The sequence below is a fragment of the Anas platyrhynchos genome, chromosome 1 (genome assembly GCF_047663525.1).
Source record: "Anas platyrhynchos isolate ZD024472 breed Pekin duck chromosome 1, IASCAAS_PekinDuck_T2T, whole genome shotgun sequence".
Classification (NCBI taxonomy): domain Eukaryota; kingdom Metazoa; phylum Chordata; class Aves; order Anseriformes; family Anatidae; genus Anas; species Anas platyrhynchos.
The window spans coordinates 188,776,236-188,795,921 of record NC_092587.1 but is presented as its reverse complement, the minus strand read 5'-3'; the positions used below and the strand labels follow the sequence as shown (position 1 = coordinate 188,795,921).

Here is a 19,686-nt window from a genome sequence, read left to right as displayed (position 1 = left end):
ATCATAGTGAGAGGAGAAATTTGAAGGAACTAATTAATAATCGGAATCTAAAATTTTTGTCAAACTACCACAATAATGAAAATAGAAAAGTTATCTACACCAAAGGGCCATGATCTGACACCTAGAGAAGTGATTTTGTTTTCTTTAAGTCACAAACAGAAGGAAAAAGAAAAAATAACACACCAAACTGGGGGGGGTGGGAAGGGAGGGAAGTATCCTACTTGTCCTGGGTTCAAGCAAGTCATTAAGGAGTGTTGCTTTTTGCTCTTGTTTGCAGAAGATTTTAGTGGAATTAATGAAAATTGTTGGATTTTTTTTTTTCTGAACATGCAAAAACGAGCAATTTTAAAGGACTTAGAGTTTAATTGAAACACAGCATGTTAATTATATTAATTCTGGGTATTAACCCTCAGCAAACACTTGAAAGTAAAGTGACTAATATGTGTATAAATGTGGGTTAGAGGGTTGTATAAATATAGAGCCTACATGAGTGAGACTTAACTGTGTAGCAGTAACGATTTTTCAGTACTTTCAAAAATGTAACCTTTTAAAATGTAGAAGTAATTTTTTTCCAAGGCTTATTTAAAATGTCACAATCTTTCTTTGCATTAAGGCTGCGCGATGTGACTGTTGTAAGTCTCAAGGAAATCTCAAAGAGAAGGTGCAGTGGCGTGGAGAAATGAAACACTTCTGTGATCAGCACTGTTTGCTCCGTTTCTACTGTCAACAAAATGAACCAAATCTGGCAACCCAAAAAGGACCTGAGAACTTACAATACGGTACGTGCTGCCTTACCCTTGCTAAATGGCAAACAAAATGCTGCTTTTAAGTGAAAAATTCAAAGCTGCTTGAATTATTTATTTGTTGTAATAAACTTGCTTGTGTTAGAGACTGCCCTTTTTTATTTTATCACCAGATGCATAATTTATTGAGTTGCTAGGTATTTTTTTTAATCTTAACTCTGTATTTTAATGCTCTTTTGAGAGCTGAAACATTTTCAGCTAATCAAATGCTTTTGCAATCACTTTTTTTCAAAAACTAAATCTTTTTAGGTTAAGCATAATTTTAGTGTTTTGCCTTTACGGGGATAGAAAGTGGCTTCCTCTTTCATTGTGCTCCAGTGTTTTGTTACTGGCTCTGTGGAAGCATTTCTTTTCAAAACATGTTTTGGTCAAAGAGACCAGATAAATGCACTCAGAATTAAAAGGAAATGAAGAAATTGAATTAAAAGGAAACAAATGAGACGGAAACTCAAAGAAAATGAGAAGTATGCAGATGTGAGCAATGCACTGCTTTTGTTTTTTTCCCCCTGTTGGCAATAGGTACCTTATATGTTTTCTGATAGGGGCAGAATGCATGTTCACATGGTTTATAGTGATCTAAATTGCACATCAGCATGCAAGTGAATCACCTTTTCAATTAATGTAACTATACCAACACAGCTTCTTTGTATGGCCATTTTCATATTTGAACTTTTCAATATATACTTTTATGAATGAGGTCGTAGTCACATCTGACTGCAGCAGACTGATTTGGCTTTCGGCTTTGTGTAAGGTTTGATGCCAGAGTTGGGCGGTGTTTGTGATGAAGCAGAGTTGAGTACAGTTCTCACCTGGGGTACAGCGCTAAGCAGTGCTGTTAATTTGACATCACCCTGATGATACGTGTTGTCTGCGTTGCTTACTGAAATCTGTTATGATCATGAAAAAGGGGGAAAATATCTAAAAATGTTTTTTTGCATTTTTTAGATCAGGGCTGTCAAACTCCTCGAACAAAAATAACAGTAAGTACATATTTTTAACATACATATAACCTAATTGGAGGCATTTAAAATGTGAGATCCTGGTGGCTAAAGATGATACTGTTCAAAATACCGCAAACTAGTATCTTTGAATGACACCAATCTAAATTTGTGGTTATTTTTTAGTCTTTGTCACATCAGTAGTTGAAACTAACTTTTAAATATTCGTATTTTATCTTTTCAATGTCTTCTGACATTGAAACCTTTTATTTCACATCTGTGCTGCATGAAAGTGTAGTTACTCCATAAGTGTGTCTTATTTTTTTGTGTTTAGACTAATTAGGTATATTAATGAGTACAGAATGGGAAGAGTATTTCCTCAATCAATTAGAATATTAAGGTTGTATTTCAGCTTTGAAGGGCTGAAAACAAAGCATCAGTTCTTAAATTCTAAGTGCTAAGAGTAGAATAATTGGTACACAGGGCCTGACTGACTTCGCTACCAGTGGTAGAGTATGGAAGCACCACCTTTTGCAGGATTGCTGTCTGTGAGGGTGGACATCATGAGCGGAGCAGTAGCCTTTACTTTGAGTTTATCACTTTTTGTCAACTAGTCACAAATACCATTATTAATAATATTTTTTTTTCATTGAACTTAGTGTATTTGATTTGAAACGTGGTTTTGCTTTGTCACAAGTTCTCACTTTTCTGTGAAAGAAGTAACTTAATGAAAATATGGTTCTGTAAGGCAATTCTTAGTTTTAAGTGAAAGTACTTTGATGGCATTATAAAACACATTAATGAAAAACACAGAAAATAACTGAATACCTAGGTAATAATAATTGGAATAGTTAACTGGAACTTGGGTAACTGGAAATACTAGCAAGCTAAACCATCACATTAAAAACATCTGGTATTTTATGTTTAATAGCTTCCAAATATATTAATATGGTCTATAACTTTCTAAAAGATCATATAAAAGCTATGATAATAATAAATAAATGTGATACAATTATTTTTTACATTTTAGAAGGTGTTCTGCCTGTTATGATTTTACATTCTTTCCATATTTAAAAGAACACGTGGGGCTAGTCTTACAACATATGACCAAGTAAAAGTGACAGTCTCTGTTTCTTAAATCAGGTTCTAAAACAGGTGCCAGGGGACAAAAAAAACATTTGGAGCAAGATTTTTTTTTCTTTTTGACTGTGAGAATGCAATTTGAGCATTGTGATATGCCCAAGTATTTGTTGACGCTATTATAGAGCCAGCAGGGGGAGCTCAAAGTTTATACTTTAAGTATTAAAATTGTTTAGAGATAATGTTTTATCTAGAAATGCTCATTTTTAAAGTGACTTTTGGATTATAGCATACTTCAAGAAAATCAGACCTTGTGCCAAAAAATAGTTTTGCTATTCATTTTGAATTATTTTTAAGAGCTAAAATTATTTTAATGTTATAAAATAGCTTACATTTTACTTCCATGTATACAAGAAAGAAAAAAAAAAGTTGAAGTGCTAGCCCAGAATGAGCAAAACACTGCCGTGTTACATCCATTTTAGTGGCAGCTCATTACTACAAATGCAGAATAACACACAGTTAAAGAATAATAATTAATGCTGTTGTGTGCTTGAGCTTTCTCTTCAGTATCTTGTGCATGGAAAGCATCAACTGATAGATTCCATCAAAAAACGTTGTGTTGTTGCACTACGTTGACTTCAATATGTTTTTTTGTATTTGCTTGCCTGTAGGGCTCAGCGCCACCACCTTCTCCAACTCCTAACAGAGAAATGAAGAACAAGGCAGTTCTTTGCAAACCTTTGACAATGACGAAAGCCACATACTGTAAACCTCATATGCAGACAAAATCTTGTCAGACAGGTAACTCTTGAACCTCTTTTCTTTGTTACAGGCTTTTTTAAAAATGTTACTCTCTTGGAACATATGGCAAATATTTTGATTTTTTTCCCTAACCTGCAGGTGTAAAATATATTTAAGTACCTGGCAGTGTTTGCCTTTTTCTTTTTTCTTTTAATAGAAGATGATTGGAAAAAAGAGTATGTCCCAGTGCCTATTCCTGTACCTGTCTATGTTCCGGTGCCTATGAACATGTATAGTCAAAATGTTCCTGTTCCTACAACAGTTCCTGTTCCGGTAAGTCAGACCAGCTTTATGTTTAAATTGGCATCCATTCACATGCATGCAAGGGACCACTTTGTACTGCTGACTGTTATCATTCTGCTCCATCTAAATGACTGCAGGATATTGCTGCGCTATTTATTGAATTGGGATCAGAAATCTGGCAAGTGGCATGTAATTTCCCGATTGTTCTTTAGGACCCATCTGCCTGCTTGTGTAAAAATCTTGCACTGCTGAACATTTTAGAAACAATTCCGAGTGATGTTTTTGTTTGCTGAATAACCATTAAACAACTAGATTTGTTGTTGTTTGTGATAGAGAAACTGAAAGATTGCGTTAGGGAGGGATGGCAGAGCAGGATAAGCAAGAAAGAAAACAAAAAAAAAAAGAATCTTGTACTGGGAAAAGAAAATAACTCTAAGTTAAATTTGTTATCATTTATGTACCAAATCTCATCCAAACAGTGGTTAAAAAAAAAAAAAAAGGAATTCCTGAAATTCCATCTTTCACAAACAAGTCACGAAAAGAGGATGTTGATTTGTCCAAACAGTTAGTCTGAAGTTACAGTCAGAATGAGGTGTAGAGCTCCAAAATTCCTTCTGTTCGGATTTTGACACACTATAGTTTGTTGTATCTACTTTTGTGTCCTTTCCTGTTCGCCCTTCCATTCTGAATCATCTGTATTCATTTTTTTAACCTGTCAGCAATTTTTTTTTTAACCCACACTGAAGTGATATTTTTCTAATCCACTTTAATTCGGTCTTCTAGAAGGGTGTAGAGTTGGAGTTCCTGTGCTGGTTGCTGCTGTTGCTTTGTTGCGGGAAATTTTTTTCTAATCATCTCTTCCTTCCTGTCTACACAGGTGCCAGTTCCAGTTTTCTTGCCCACTACTCTGGATAGCACAGAGAAAATCCTTGCAGCAATAGAAGAGCTGAGGGGAAAAGTGCCCTCAAATCCTCTGGAATCTGAGCTAATGACTTTGTCGGGGATGTTGCCTGAACATGATGGAAAAACAGAAGTTCCTGACATGGCCAGTGAGTTAGTTACCATGTATTTGACTCGTTGGAGTGATGGGGTATATATAAATGGAGTTTTTTTTTGATGATAGGGGAATATTCTTTCACTGCAACGGTGCTATTGTTGAGTTCTTATATTAAATTGAAATCTTAATTATTTAAATACTTTAGAACATTTAATACATTTAAAGTACAAAAAACTTTCTGAAGTCTCTTGCATGACTTTGGTGGGCAAAGTCATTTGTCTTACCTTTGTCTTTAAAAATATAAACGTTCTCTTTGCTTATACCAGCATCCGGGCTGATAGCAAGCAGTCATCTATGTTTGCACTCACAGGTTTTCTTCTGAGTGTAACTCAAAACAAGTCATAACCAGACCACTCTTCCTTCCAGACACGCTCAAGTCAAAGCTTTAGGGGAAGTGTTCTCCATAGCTGTGTCTTTGAGGTTCACACCTCACATGGGTGTGAACAGCTGCCTCTGATCATGGTGGGATGTAGCAGGGGCCCATTCTCTTTGTGGTAATACTTTACTAGGCACGTTTTACGTTGTGTGTGTGGAAGCAGGGGGCTGCTAAAACTTAGAGAAACATACATTTCAGAGGTGGAACTGTGGTCAACAAAACCAGATTACCTAATGATGCTTTGGCTCTTGATTGATCCTCACATGCAAGTATCATCTCTCTGAAGATAGTAACACATCAGCACCAGGCAGCGCTTCTGTGTCAAGCTTTTGTTTCTCTCAGCCTCCCTTCCTTGTTTGCTTTTGAAGGATATCTTTCACAGACTTGAAAGTCTGTTCTGTTTGCTGGCCAAAGTGTGTAGAAAAGTAGTTACATATTTCAAGCCTATCTGTGTTCTGTGATTGGTTGATATGATTCAGATTCCCCAGTATCTGGTATTCTATACACTGAGACTCATCTTAATGAAGAGGGACAGATGGGATCATAAGTATCTTTCCTGTTTAAAGGAAATCAGATTGAAGACATAAATCTGAGATCTCCAAACCAACAAAATCTAGGATATTGTGATGAGCAGAAATGCAGTTTTAGAACCAATCAGGTTATAACAGTCTAAACCTGTCCAGTTTTGACTAATGCACATTAGTTAAAATGTGTTTGTTTGTTTGTTTTTTTCTTTGTTTATTTTATTTACAGGTATGATAGTTGAGTCAAATCTACTAAACTCAGAAACAGAGGCACAGAGAAGCTTGCCAGATGTTCCATATGAACGAGACCTTGATATTGAAATAGACTTTCCCAGAGGTATTTTTTATGTAATTTTAATATATATTGTGAAATCTTCAGAAGAACATTGTTTCAAATGAAGTCATTGTTTGATAGTTGCATGAGAGATGAACCATCTTCAGTAAAGTAAATAAATTTGGAACTTACACCACTGAGTCTATTTGTATGTTCTCTCATTCTGCTGTGTTGCCTGATGTAATAGACCTTCATCCTAACCCAGAAATGTTAAATAAATAGTATTTTATTGTAATGCATTTTTATCTGTATACCTGTATTATAGTATCATCCGTCACAAGCTAGGCCTCCACCTTGTAAATATAGACTAAAACCAGTCTCTGAAAGAACTTTTTCTGTGAAAGAACTGACATTCTTGATGCATTTTTAATCACATACAGTAGCTATATAAAATACAAAACATGAATACAAAAGACAGCAGTCAATGAACATAGTGCTTGTGTTAAGTTAATTTGTATTTTTCCATTCATAGTTGCTCATTTTCCCCATAACTTAAACTTATTAATACCAAAGACTGCCTAGGCAGGAAAAATTGTGTGAAAGACCGGAATAAGAAGAAATGCTGTCATAGCGATGTGAGATAGTTTTTGAAAATATTCAGCATCGTGTACTTTGCAATTTATTTAGAAAAAGCATTTTGGTAGTTTTGCCTTACCTTTAAAGTAAGAATAGGCTTATTCCTTCTTAGTAAAATCCTGTCCTCGTTAACGTTTCATGTGGCCTTTTGTAGACCCCATATATTAATGCATGCTGATATAGTTAATTGTCTTTTCAAACCAGTATTTTCCAAAAGGAGTTAAAAATTAGGTTTCTGTTAATATATTTTCAGCAACTGAGGAGCTTGATACAGAAAATGAATTTTTACTGCCTCCCGTTTTTGGGGAAGAATATGAGGAACAGCCAAGGCCTCGCTCCAAAAAGAAGGTAATCATATAATGCTATTAAAAAGGCACAAAATTTTAGTGGGCAAAAATATGCCATGATTTTTTCAATTTTCATACTGCTCGTAGGCTCTTACTGCGTATGTACCTAGGGTATGTAGGACCCTATCTTTTTGATGTAAATTGATACTTAAAATAAGCATTTTATTTTAGTCCTCGACTGTTACAGTTAACTGTTAGATTTAATAGGGGTGCAGTTTCTATATTCTGCTGTAAAGAATTTAAAATTGCTTTCTAAATTTTGCTATAAAGGATTCACATCAATAGATCTGTGGATATAGTTAGTGCTTCACCTGTTGTTTTATATACTTACTGTATTCTCAATAATGTTTTTCTACCTTGAATTTAAACAAAACTCTCATGATTTAATTTGATAGTCAAATAGAAGAATGTTGGCATTACCATGGCTTATAGGGAGACAATAGCACCTACTGTATAAAATGGTTAAAAGAAGTTACTTTTTTATTTGCTTGTAATTTTCCTAGATTTTATTTTCAGTTAAAATGCTAGTTTAGACATTGCAAACGAATTAGCCCTATTCTTTTATTTAGAAGGAAGCTAACAGGCAATAGAGTTTCTGATGCCTGGTGCAAAGCTGGTAATAAAACTTACTAAGAATGAATGGATCTGGTTTTAGATTTCGAGTCTGTACTAATGGTACTATCCCTTTAACTGTTAAGCATGCTTTAATTTTGGGCCCGTGTTGGCTTTCCCATTGATGAGTTCAGCTAAGCCTAAAAGTTGACCTGACAGATTGATAGCATCTTTAACATCCTATGCATTGACAAAATGAAATCCTAAAAACACACTGAATTATTGGGTGCCTTATGTTTGTTGCTTAATATGATATAACCAATGCAGCAAATCCATTATCAAAAATCTTTTGTCTGTTTTAGAAATCAGTTTGAAAGGTGAATTAGAAATGACTGTCAGCTTAAGTAAACACTCCTCTTAGAAGTATATTCAACACAGAAACTACCTGCTGGCTCTAGCTGAAGGAAACGTATGTTCCTTTATACTGAACCTTTAGTTTATAATTTGGCCTGCAGCTTGCTTATTCTGCCCAGCTTCTGTTATTCCTGTTAGAAGCTATTAGTAGCATTAACCACTTTGTTTCAATGGCAGGGAGTGAAGAGGAAAGCGGTTTCAGAGTACCAGTCTCATGATGATAGCTCTGAAAACTCAGAGTGTAGTTTTCCATTTAAATATGCATATGGTGTAAATGCGTGGAAGCACTGGGTGAAGTCTCGGCACTTAAACGAAGAGCTGCCAGAATTAGAGGAACTGAAATCAAGTAAGTATTTCCAAAAATCTGGCATCCAGATTTTAATGTGGTAGTGAGAACTGCTGATAGTGTCTGATTTTCAGCTGGAATTATTATTAGAAATTTTCACATGTCCCTAATGTTCCTACAATAACTGGGATTATTTTACCACAGAGTTGCCACACTCTTTTTAGTAAAGAAATTTTCCCTACTTGGCTCAATGTTCTGTGACTTACACTTCTAGTGCAAGCCGGGACAGAACCTTTCTAGAACCTTTCACCTTTTCTTTGTGACCATTTAAATTTTTTGTTTGCATCCTGATTTTCCTTGTATTCTAACTTGCCTTAGTTTGTACCTTTTCTGTGCTTCTTCTGAGTTGCAAGGGGGGGCATCCTACTTTTTGTAGGATGAAGAGATCTTCAACAGAGGCTGGCATTACAAGGCTTTGGAGTTCTGATACAGTGTGGCCTTCACTCCTGTGGAGCGCTGCTTCTCTTTCTGCAAAGCTCTGCTGTATGGACATTTATTTACACTGAGGGGAGAAAGAGGGACTGCTGGTACTCTTGCTGTTCTTCAGTTCCCGCATGCATCTTAGCACTGTTGTGTTATGCTGTTGGATCTTTGGAAACTGTCATTTCCCCTGAAGGTCTCCCTCTACAACACTGTGTTCACTTCAGCATCTTGGGCTACTTCTGCTTCTGTGTCATCCTCAGCTGTGCATGACTGTAAATTCTTCAGTGGGTGATGCTGCACTTAGTTAATTAGACTTTACTCTGGTAGCCTTGCCTATTTCAATATAGACCTAACACTTGAACTACTTGTTACATCCAGACTCATTCATTGGTTAGTGTAGAGGACAACAAGCCAGGTTTCCCCTTTCAGTCCAAAAATACCCCATCCCACCCCAAGCATGTAATAATACTGTTGTATAATGTAGCGTTTTTTCTTTATTTTACAGCAAAGTCTGTGAAATTAAAGGAAGATCTATTATCACATACTTCAGCTGAGTTAAACTATGGGTTGGCACATTTTGTCAATGAAATTCGAAGGCCAAATGGAGAGAACTATGCACCTGACAGCATCTATTATCTGTGTCTTGGGATTCAGGAGGTTAGTAGAGGCTGTAGAGATGGGAAATGGAGCTGTTGATTTCACTCTAATCCATTTCAGTGGGAGAATGGAGATAATGTGGATTTATTGGCTGAGAAGAGGCTAGGAGCTATTCTTAATATAATGGCTATGATCTGGAACACAGAGAGGCTGCAGTATATATCACATTATAGAAAGCTGTCTGTATAGAAAATGAGTTTGCAGACCCATGCAGAAAACTCAAATGTAAGCTGGTATATTACAATTTTAAGCTTTTTGCTGGGGTGAAGCAAGGAATTTGCAATCTAAAATGACATAATTTTTCCAAATGCTGTGCTTCATTTGACTGCTAAAGATGGCTTAATGTAAAAGAAGAATGAAATTTAGGAATGAGCTGTAAAGGTTTTACTAATTCAGTTACTTAGCAGATAGTGGAAACAAGCTATTTGAAGTGTTGTTCTGGGAGAGCCTAATTTACTGAATAGAAAAAAAAAAAGAAAAGCATTCCAGTTTTCTTTTCTGGAATGCAAGAAACTGTGCTGTATTTTTTGCCTTCCACCCCCAAATTGCAATTACATCATATTTCAAAGCAAAAGGGAGTCAGTTTAGATGTATTTTATGTGAAGGCAATAACACATCACTAGATATGGAAAAGAAAACTATTCCACAGCTTATCTTTTAAGCAGAGAATGTCTTATTTTTTTGGTATATAAGTCAAATCATAGATAAAATAAACCATGTTCAGAGCTGAGAACACAGAAAATTTCATTTAATTTAAAAAAGCAATAAAAATGCATATGATGTAGAAAGCAAGATGTTCACAAAACTTTGTCATCCTGCTTAAACTTTTTTACATTTAAAGCAAAGTACTCGAATAACAAATATTCAACAAATCTTTCAATCAAATATTTTAATCAAAATCTTTTAAAAGAACTAGTGCTTCCAGTAACTTTTCCATATACAAAATTAAAGAGTTAGTTGATATCGTTCCCTCATGGTTGAAATTTCAGAAGTGATCCTTCATTGGCATTTTAGTCAATATTGCTACAAAGCATGTTTCAAATTCAGCTAGCTTTCTGCCACTGCACTTGCATGATCTACTGTCTCTCTGTATCTTTCTGTTGAATAGAAAATACTCATATTGAGCTGATAAACATAGAGGAGCGATGTGTTTATAAAATGGAACTTGACTAATAGCTTTTCTCTTTTTCAATTTGTCTTTGTGCCATTGACAATGTTTATTTTGCCTATTGTGAAAGCTAATTATACGTAGAATAAGTTTTTTTTTTTTTAGCTCATCAGAACCAGTTGCTTATGTTGTACAATACAAATATCAGGAGCTCTAACACATGTACAATGCTGAAACATTAAAGTAATAACTAGTACTCATACGACTATGCAATTATTGCTTATATTTAGCATCCAGTATTTAATATAGGTGGTGTTAACAGCCCCATTTCATTGTCTGGCCCAATTGTGCCACTGGTATTCAGAATGATAGGCATATTTGCCCTTTTTCTGAAGAGCTTGCATTTCACAGAGGCAAGAGGAGCAGAAACATGTAAGCATGTGATCTGGCAAAGGTTGCAGCCATTTGTGTGCTAATGCAAATTGTATATGTGGTTTAAACCTCTTTTGAAGAAAGAGGTTTAAAGAAGTTAGTAGTACTCTAAACACAGTGTAGTTACCACAAAACACATTGCCTTCTGGTATGTCCTTACCCCTTCTTTCCATCTGACAACCCCTTTATGGGTACCCCTGAAAGACTGGATAAATTGCCTGTTACTGTATAAAAGTTATTGGCTCTGTTTAACTCAGAAGGGGCTCAGAACATTAAATGATGCCAGATAAGGATAAAATTATGCCAGAGACCAGCAATAGTTTACTAACTTGGAGTAATACATCAAAGAAAGAGAATGGGGAAGACGTGAGTCAGAAATAGAGCACTCTCCTCCTCCATCAAAGTTACCAAACTCACTATGGTGAGGCACTGGCTCAGGCTGCAGCTTTTCCTCTTGGCAGTGGCACGGTTGTAGCACAGTGGAAGTGCTGAGGAGTCCATCAAGTCTTCAGCTGTCTTTCTGACTGTGTAATTTATTTATTTATTTATTTTCTTAAAGGAAGCACTTGAAAAATCTGTCACAGTGTACTAGTCCTAGAATCAAACCAGTACATTTTCTCAGTTCTGGTTCATTTGCAGCTGAAGTTGTTCTGCTTCTGGCCAGAATTGGTTCAGTGAGGTTTTGGCATCTTTGAAGTACCGTTCTTGAAAAATACAACACTTCAAAGTAAAGGTTGTCACATGATGGGGTGGGCATCTATCTAGCAGAAAGGAGTCTTGTGGAAAAGGTGTTAGCCTGCCTTGCACTCCTGCTGCATCATGGCCCTCATTCTTTGCCCAGTGTAAGATGTTTTTTTGCACGTGTGGCACTGAGGGGAAGAGTGTGGTATTTGCAGCAGATCACAGAATCACAGAATTTCTAGGTTGGAAGAGACCTCAAGATCATCGAGTCCAACCTCTGACCTAACGCTAACAGTCCCCACTAAACCATATCCCTAAGCTCTACATCTAAACGTCTTTTAAAGACTTCCAGGGATATCTTTGCATAAAAAGTGATCTTGGTGCACTGGGAGAGGTGGAATTAAAGCCAGTTCAGTTGGTCACCTTTTCCTCCACCCCTTAATAAATCTATGTCTGCATACTCTCAGCAAAATGCTAGTGAAACAAGAGTCCATAATCTAATAGTAAGTCTAATAATGGGATAGTTTGGGCAAAATTCAGGCTGATATTGCTAAGCAGGTATTTGAATGTGCTTTGGGCTGTAATTCAGGCTGTTTTCCATTGCAGAAAGCAGCATGCCCCATAGTGCCTTCCTGGTGGCTCTGGTTTCCTTAGAGCTCATAGAACCACTAAGGTTGGAAAAGACCTTCAAGATCATCTGTTCCAACCATCACCCTACCACCATCTCACTTGGAAGCTGCTAATGCTAATCGTGTCCCCTCCAGAGCTTGCAGCGTAGCAGAGCACAGCACTATGGTATAGAAATGAAGGTGTGATGATGTGTATTTGGTAGTTGTGTAGCAGAGAAGACCCTACTGTGGCGTTATTGCGTAGACCCTGCAGCATTAATGGTCTCACTGATTTTTACAGGGGACATCAGGGTTTAGCCAAACATATTCTGAATCAGAAAACAGAAACGTTTTTAGTTGAACTGTCACTGGGTTTGTGTGGGAGTTGGTTTCAAATGAGTTTTTGCTCTGATTTCAGTATTGCTGCCAGTGTTTGATAGAGACCTATGGGAGTGTTTAATACAGAGAAAAGGGAAACTCATGGAGGAAAAACGTTCAAGGGAGAGAGGAGCAAACCCTGTGATGCTTATAGTAAGCAGTACTGTCTGCTTTGGAACTGCATTATAAAATCAAAACCAATGTGTATAGAAACAATCACATTTTGGGGAATATTGTACTTTGAAGAATACCTACCTGGAGGAAGATGTGCTGGAAGCTTCTAAGAAGTGTGTTAATTCATTTTTCCTTATTATAAAAGTAAAGTGCAAAGATAAGCAAATCAAGATATGCTGAACTGTTTAATAAAAATGAGTGCTGTTTAATATTATCTTAAGTATGTGTACAGAAATAGATGCCATTGCCAGAACTGAGTACGTTTTTTGTCTGTCACGTTTATTGTGTTCACTAACAGGCTTGTTCACACAAAGATAACACTGGAGTGGAAATTTTAAGAATCCAATCCTCTATTTCTTAGAAATGTCTCCAGAGAGGATAACGTCAAACACTAGCATAGCCTTCAGCCATGAGTTCTTGGTAAAGGTTCAAAAGAGTTTCTGTTTGTAAGGTCAGGAGGGTGAAGATAGACAGCAGAATAGGCAGGTGCCTTGCATCAACCTATCATTTTTCTTGCACTGCTGATTTTTTTTTTCTCTGATGTCTGTGTTGGAGATACTTTTGTGGTTGACCAGATTTCATGAATAAAATGGCAGTTTCTTGCTAAATGTGTTTTTTCTTTGAAGACATAGCTGGAGGAAAAGATAAATTATTATTATTATTTTTTCAGTGACTCACCATTCACTGATACAATGTTGGATACAAGAACATTTTAGAGAAAAATGTTAGAGTTGTAATTAATCTATGATTCATATCTAGTTAAAAATTTACAATATATGTTGCACTGGAGTTTAAAACTTTTCCAGTATTTAGTAGGTTTTCATTTTATTTTCAGATAGTTTTTTTTTTTTTTTAAGAGTGCAAATATTGTACTGACAAACAACCCTGTAGTGCACAGGGTTTGGTCTAATCTGACATTGTAAATATTGTCTGTTACTCTCTTCTCTGTAGTATTTATATGGAAGTAATCGAAAAGACAACATATTTATTGATCCAGTCTACCAGACGTTTGAACAGGAATTGAGTAAAATCCTTAGAAGTTGGCAACCAAGCATACTTCCAGATGGTAATTTTCTTTTTGGTCATGTATGTTTTTTCTCTCTTAATAGCTCTGTTTTCTTAAGCATGTAGTTACATAGAAACATTCTGTGCATTGATTAAAAATCACCAAGATTTCATCTAAGATTTCAGTTAAGACTGTACCTGTAATTCTTACCTTTTTTTCTTGGTAATCCATGTTGCAAGAGTTGATTTTGCCACCACCTGTTAATTTTAAATTGGCTATCCATCTTCAGGAGAGAGAAAACAGAAAAAGCAGCTTGTTTTCGACTTTTTACATGAGCTGGATTTATTTTTGCCCAAGTGAGTTCTCAAATGGGAAACAGGCAGGTGGGCACTGGGCTAATGAGCTATATATTAAGGCTTAACTAGACTGGGAGAACTCTCAGTTTTGAGCCTTTTGCTCAGGAAGATTGTTGGTTCATGGAGGAAACAGAAGTGTGGTATTCTAGGAAAATTTTCCCGGCAGATCAATTTTGGTGCTAAACTGCAGAATCCATTCTTCCATCTCTGCCACAATCTTCTTGTGAGTGAGGGCTCCTCCTTACCAGCCCCTTTCCTCTCTCTACTTGACATTGTCTTCTTTTTCTGTATAGATTTGGAGGGCTCTGTTTCTGGCCCTCCCTATGCAAACATATGCCCTGGAAATAATTTCCAAGTGAGATATCCATGAGCAATAAGAATGAAGGTGCAGCTATGCAGAAACCTTGTGTGAGCACAATACAGAAAACTAAAAAATATGGTTTTTGGAAGGGACTAAGATTAGCCCCTTGAACATCTGCTTTTATATGATAACGTGAGGGAGTCACTTGTAAGAAATACTGTTGAAATAATTAAAGAAATGTATTCTGTATAAAATTGCATATACTTATATTCCTTATGGACTGTCTCTTCCTGAAACAATGGGTGCTTGTGTGCTTACTGGGTGGTTTTTGTGGGCTTGGGTGTATAATGAAATATGAGAGGCTTCTCTCATGAGCATTTTATTAAATTTTACATCAAGCAAGAACTTTATTCTTTTACATCTGGACAGTTTATGGGCTAATCCATTTTCTCTAATAATTTTTTTCCTGAAGGGTCGATATTCTCTCGAGTTGAAGAAGATTATCTATGGAGGATTAAACAGCTAGGATCACATTCACCAGTTGCTCTTCTGAATACACTGTTCTACTTTAACACCAAGTATTTTGGTCTGAAAACAGTGGAGCAGCACTTAAGACTTTCTTTTGGCACTGTTTTTAGACAGTGGAAGAAAAATCCTTTAACAATGGAAAGCAAAGCTTGTCTTCGATATCAAGTGTCTTCCCTATGCAGAGCTGATAGTGAAGGTACTATGACAGTTTCGGAATAAGTATTGTAGGAGTATATAAGCATTGCATCCATGTTTCACTCATCTGAGGGACATCTGGGCACCTTGCCAGGAGCCAGAGGTCTGCCATTGCGTAGAGTTTAGCAGCTCTTGGCTCCTGGATCTTTAATGGGAGCGTGTTGTCTGTGGAGACTACAGTAATAATCTGCAGTAAATGATGCCTTTCAGCTCACTGGTCTACATGCTACATCTGGGATGTTGTTGTGGCTATGGGTTGCATTTCCAGTGTGCAGATATACATAGCTCTGGTGATTGAATTGCAGTACCTGGTGGGTTTTATTGAAAAATGTGCAATAACCTCAAGTTATGGCTTAGATGTTCTTTGTTTTCTTCTTAAAGATAAAATTACTACTGGAAAAAGGAAACATGAAGACGATGAACCAATATTTGAACAAATTGAAAACACGTCTGATCCAGCTAGGTGTCCTGTGAAAATGTTTGAGTGCTATTTGTCTAAAAGGTATGTATGAAATGGTAATACAGAGTAGACCTGATAGAAAAGGGATACTTTTTGATGATGAAATATGCTTAAGCAAAAGAAATGAATTGAATTCTTCTAAAAAATATGAAATGAAGGCATGGAAATTTCCACTCCTGTAAACAGACAATACCTGCAAAAGAGCAGTGGAGTACTTCAGTATTGGTTGTTAAGGGCTCCATCTGGGAATGATAATATGATTGTCTTCTTAACCAAGCAACATCAAGCATCTCTGCAGATTCAACAAGGAATCTGGTAGGTTTTGCTGCTGAGGGTGTTTGTGAGGTCAGTGTCTCTTCAGTAAGAAGTTGGTCAAGACAATAGATTTGCTTCATGTTAAGTCATCAGGAATTTGAAATGTAGATACTTCTGAGGTACCTTAAAGTAAGTTAAAGTATTTTTGTAGAAGAAAAAATATTACTGGCAGTGACCCATTATTTAGAAATAGCTTGTTTCCTTCCAGTCCACTCAGAAATTAATACATTAAAAGAAATACGGAAAATTAAAAAAAATAAATTAATTTAGTAGCTGAATGTTTTGGAAGTGTTTGAAAACAGGATTTCATGGAAAATGTTTTTCATTAATTGGACCAGCCACCACAGCAATGGATTTTAGTAGAGTTTTTATGTAACTGTAAGTGGAATAGGCAGGTGATACAGGAGAAGAAAAAGTAGACAGTAGATCAAAGGAAATATAACACTTGATGTGTTAGGAAACAATGTTTTACTCTTAAAAATGAAGAAAGATGTAGACAGAAGTAAAGTATATGATGAAACTTGTGATTGTCTGTTAATGCAAGCACCTCATTTTTCATTAATTCAGTTGTGAGTGTTGTGAGGTGGATTGTTGTTTTTTTCACCTTTCCACTATCTACTGTGGGTTAGTGGGGATCAAATCACTTTTCTGTAGAAAACTCTGAAGTTTGTGAAAAAGAACTCACATACGTCCATCTGGAACATTGTTTAGGGTCCCACTGTCTTGCAGATATTGAGATATTGGTCACCACTGCTGTCTAGAGCAGCAGACTGCTTTTCCTGGTTCCAATTCTAACAACATGTACTTTGCATCTTTGATGAAATCATGTAATTAACATATTTAACACTTTAAAATCTATTGTATGTGAAATATTGCAAAATTTAAGGTAATGTCAGCTTTTTGAAATATATTTGCCAAACTGTGGTTGAAATATACTTGCCAAACAGTTGACAATTGCAACTGGTACCTGAGGGATACTCTCATTCACAGTTGTGCACAATATACCATTGCTTGTTCCTATAAAAACGCTGGCTTTTCCAAAAAGTGGGAAGGAGAAGTGGGAAGCCTTAAAGATCATCTAAGTCCAACCCCCTGCCGTAGACAGGGATGCCACCCACTAGATCAGGTTGGCCAAGTCCTCATCCAGCCTGGTCTTGAATGCCTGTAGAAGTGGGGCATCCATTTATGAAGGATAGAGCACGAATGAGCACTTGTATATGCAGGATTGAAAATTATTTCTGAAGACTTGCTTAAAAGAACAAATTACTAGAATTTCCTAGTGGTTTAGAGGGTATATCTGAGTTGGATTAAGCATGTATGTGAACTCCAAAATATATCAGGTCAAGTGTTAAGGGATTTTAAGGCTTAGTGACCAACCCTCTGAGTAAAATAGAAGGAATTTTAGTATTTTTCCACATTAATCTTCATTTCATAACTTGCCTAAATACACATAGGATTTCGTTCACACAATGTCAGAAATATTAATGTATTAATACATTCTGTGAAACTGTTATTCTAACTCCCTTTGTTTTCCACCTTGTAGCCCACAGAATCTGAATCAGAGGACGGACATGTTCTATTTGCAACCAGAATGCTCTGTCTCCTCGGATAGTCCTATCTGGTACACTTCCACCTCACTGGACCGCAACACTTTGGAAAATATGCTTGTACGGGTTCTTTTAGTAAAAGATATTTATGAAAAAGACAATTATGAACTGGATGAGGACATTGATTAAAACAAACTTCCAAAAACATTCACGAAAACAAACAGCATTAGATATAGTCATGCTGCTAGACCTTTATTATGGAGAACATTTCAAGTTTACCCTTTGTTTTATGAGTTTTGTAGCAGTGTGTACCCTCACCTGGGTATTACCATGTAAATAATCTGTGAGTGAAAGTTTCCATTATTCTGCGTAGTGATTTTAGGACACATAACAAACACATTTCAGATTCTTTTTTTTTTATTATTATTTATTTGATTAGGTATGTTTGTAACTTTTTACATTGCAAAAATATGAATGAGAATGTGCCATGTGTAATTTTTTTTTCTTGTAGTAAGAGACATCCATATTGCACAACTCTGCTGTTGCAAGCTCCCTTGAAAGGACACTCTTTTACTGGGTTCTTAAACCGGATGGTTGTGTATGGGTAGCACTACTAAAGTTTAGAACTTGCTGTGTCTTTCAGAATTTTTAAATAAATTGTAAACTAATAGGTTTTTTACTTTTTAGTTACTGAAGCCTTATGAGGTTATGTAGAGAGATTCCATCTTATGTACCAAAAATAGACAAAAGAGAATGCTGTCAATATTGGTGTACTGTAATGTGAATCTATTCTGGTGAAAACATTTTTTTTGTTGCCCTTATTAAAACCTTAGTGTCCTTTCCTTATTTGTGACTCTCTCTCAATTGCCCCTACAAATAATATATATATATATAAATAAATAAATAAATGAGCATAAGCTTAAAGCATGTGATCATCAAGACATGTATTTTGTTTAAATAAAAAAAAAAGCGCAAAAAAAAAAAGGCAAAAACAAAGAAAAGGGAAAGATTAAAAAAAAATGTCTGATGACAATGCTGTATAATTCTTTTCCATTACTTTTCCTGCCATAAATGCTGGTACCTCATATTACTGTAAATCTGTCTTTGTAGCCTTAGAGAAAGGAATTTTAATGCTGTATTACATAAAGTAATACAGTTTACTAAATTTGAACTTGTTTGTCCTTGCATTGCTGTACTTAAATACAGTGAATACTTGACTATGGGTGGGAAAGTTCTTTTAACTAATGCCTCCATTCAAAAGCCATATGACACATGATGTTGCAGAAAGTTGAAAGATAATTTTTTTGAAGAAAACTCCTTTCATGTGTTCTATATCTTTTCATTGCGCGTATTTTGCATAAGGAGTCTGATTTCCAGATACATGTTTATCTGCTCAAGTTTTGTTCCTTGCTCTTGTTTAACTGATGTGAGCAATATGGTGGCTGATACAATGATTTTGCTATTGTACTGAAAAAATTGTAGTAGAATATTCTACTATAAAGTAATTAATAGTCATGACTTTTGCTTTCTTAAGTGACTTGAAATATGTTGAGGGGAATCATCTGTTAAAGGGGAAACGTTGTGTGTGTGTGTATGTACGTATATATATACACCACCTTAGGACTCATTTCTTGCAAGGGCTGCATGGCTTTTTCATTTTCCTTAGATTAAAAGAATGCACATAAGGACTCATCTTTCTATATAGAGAAATAAAGCTTCAGTTGCTTTGTTTTGGTAAGCAAGTTTATTTAAATTTCTGCTATTCTTGTGTGTCCATGATTACATATTAACTTTAGATATCGCTATTTCAAAAGTAGATGTAGTGTATATATTTATATATTTTTTTCATTTTTTTTCTCGTGGCTCTATCCTTCCCGTGAAATCAAGAAATAATACACAGCAACACCCAGTAGGTAATTTATAGCTTCAGTGCTCTAGTTCCCTAATAGTGTTTTGTTGTTTTGTTTGTTTTTCAAGCAACAGCAATACAATTTGTCCATGATATGTGAAAGATGAAATTGGGAATTGTAACCGTAGTTTTATTCTGGACACTCTGGTTGAACACCTGACTTGACCACGTGTTAAATTTTAAGCCTTCACTGCTATTTACCTACCTAAAATGTGTT

General features: G+C 35.9%; 1 protein-coding gene across 16 annotated transcripts in view; it reads left to right on the top strand.

The window, feature by feature from the left end:
• Positions 1 to 19,298, top strand: part of ZMYM2 (zinc finger MYM-type containing 2) — an 89,384-nt gene extending 70,086 nt beyond the window's left edge. For all 16 annotated transcript variants that reach the window (XM_072032697.1, XM_072032702.1, XM_072032701.1 and 13 more), the window contains 13 exons: positions 614 to 779; positions 1,749 to 1,783; positions 3,493 to 3,622; positions 3,780 to 3,895; positions 4,743 to 4,914; positions 6,052 to 6,159; positions 6,986 to 7,080; positions 8,223 to 8,391; positions 9,320 to 9,471; positions 13,804 to 13,918; positions 14,988 to 15,239; positions 15,620 to 15,740; positions 17,557 to 19,298. In XM_072032697.1, the coding sequence (XP_071888798.1) occupies positions 614 to 779; positions 1,749 to 1,783; positions 3,493 to 3,622; positions 3,780 to 3,895; positions 4,743 to 4,914; positions 6,052 to 6,159; positions 6,986 to 7,080; positions 8,223 to 8,391; positions 9,320 to 9,471; positions 13,804 to 13,918; positions 14,988 to 15,239; positions 15,620 to 15,740; positions 17,557 to 17,749 (1,824 nt within the window). In that variant the 3' untranslated portion in view covers positions 17,750 to 19,298. The remainder of the gene's footprint in view (positions 1 to 613; positions 780 to 1,748; positions 1,784 to 3,492; positions 3,623 to 3,779; positions 3,896 to 4,742; positions 4,915 to 6,051; positions 6,160 to 6,985; positions 7,081 to 8,222; positions 8,392 to 9,319; positions 9,472 to 13,803; positions 13,919 to 14,987; positions 15,240 to 15,619; positions 15,741 to 17,556) is intronic.
• The last annotated feature ends 388 nt before the right edge of the window (positions 19,299 to 19,686 follow it).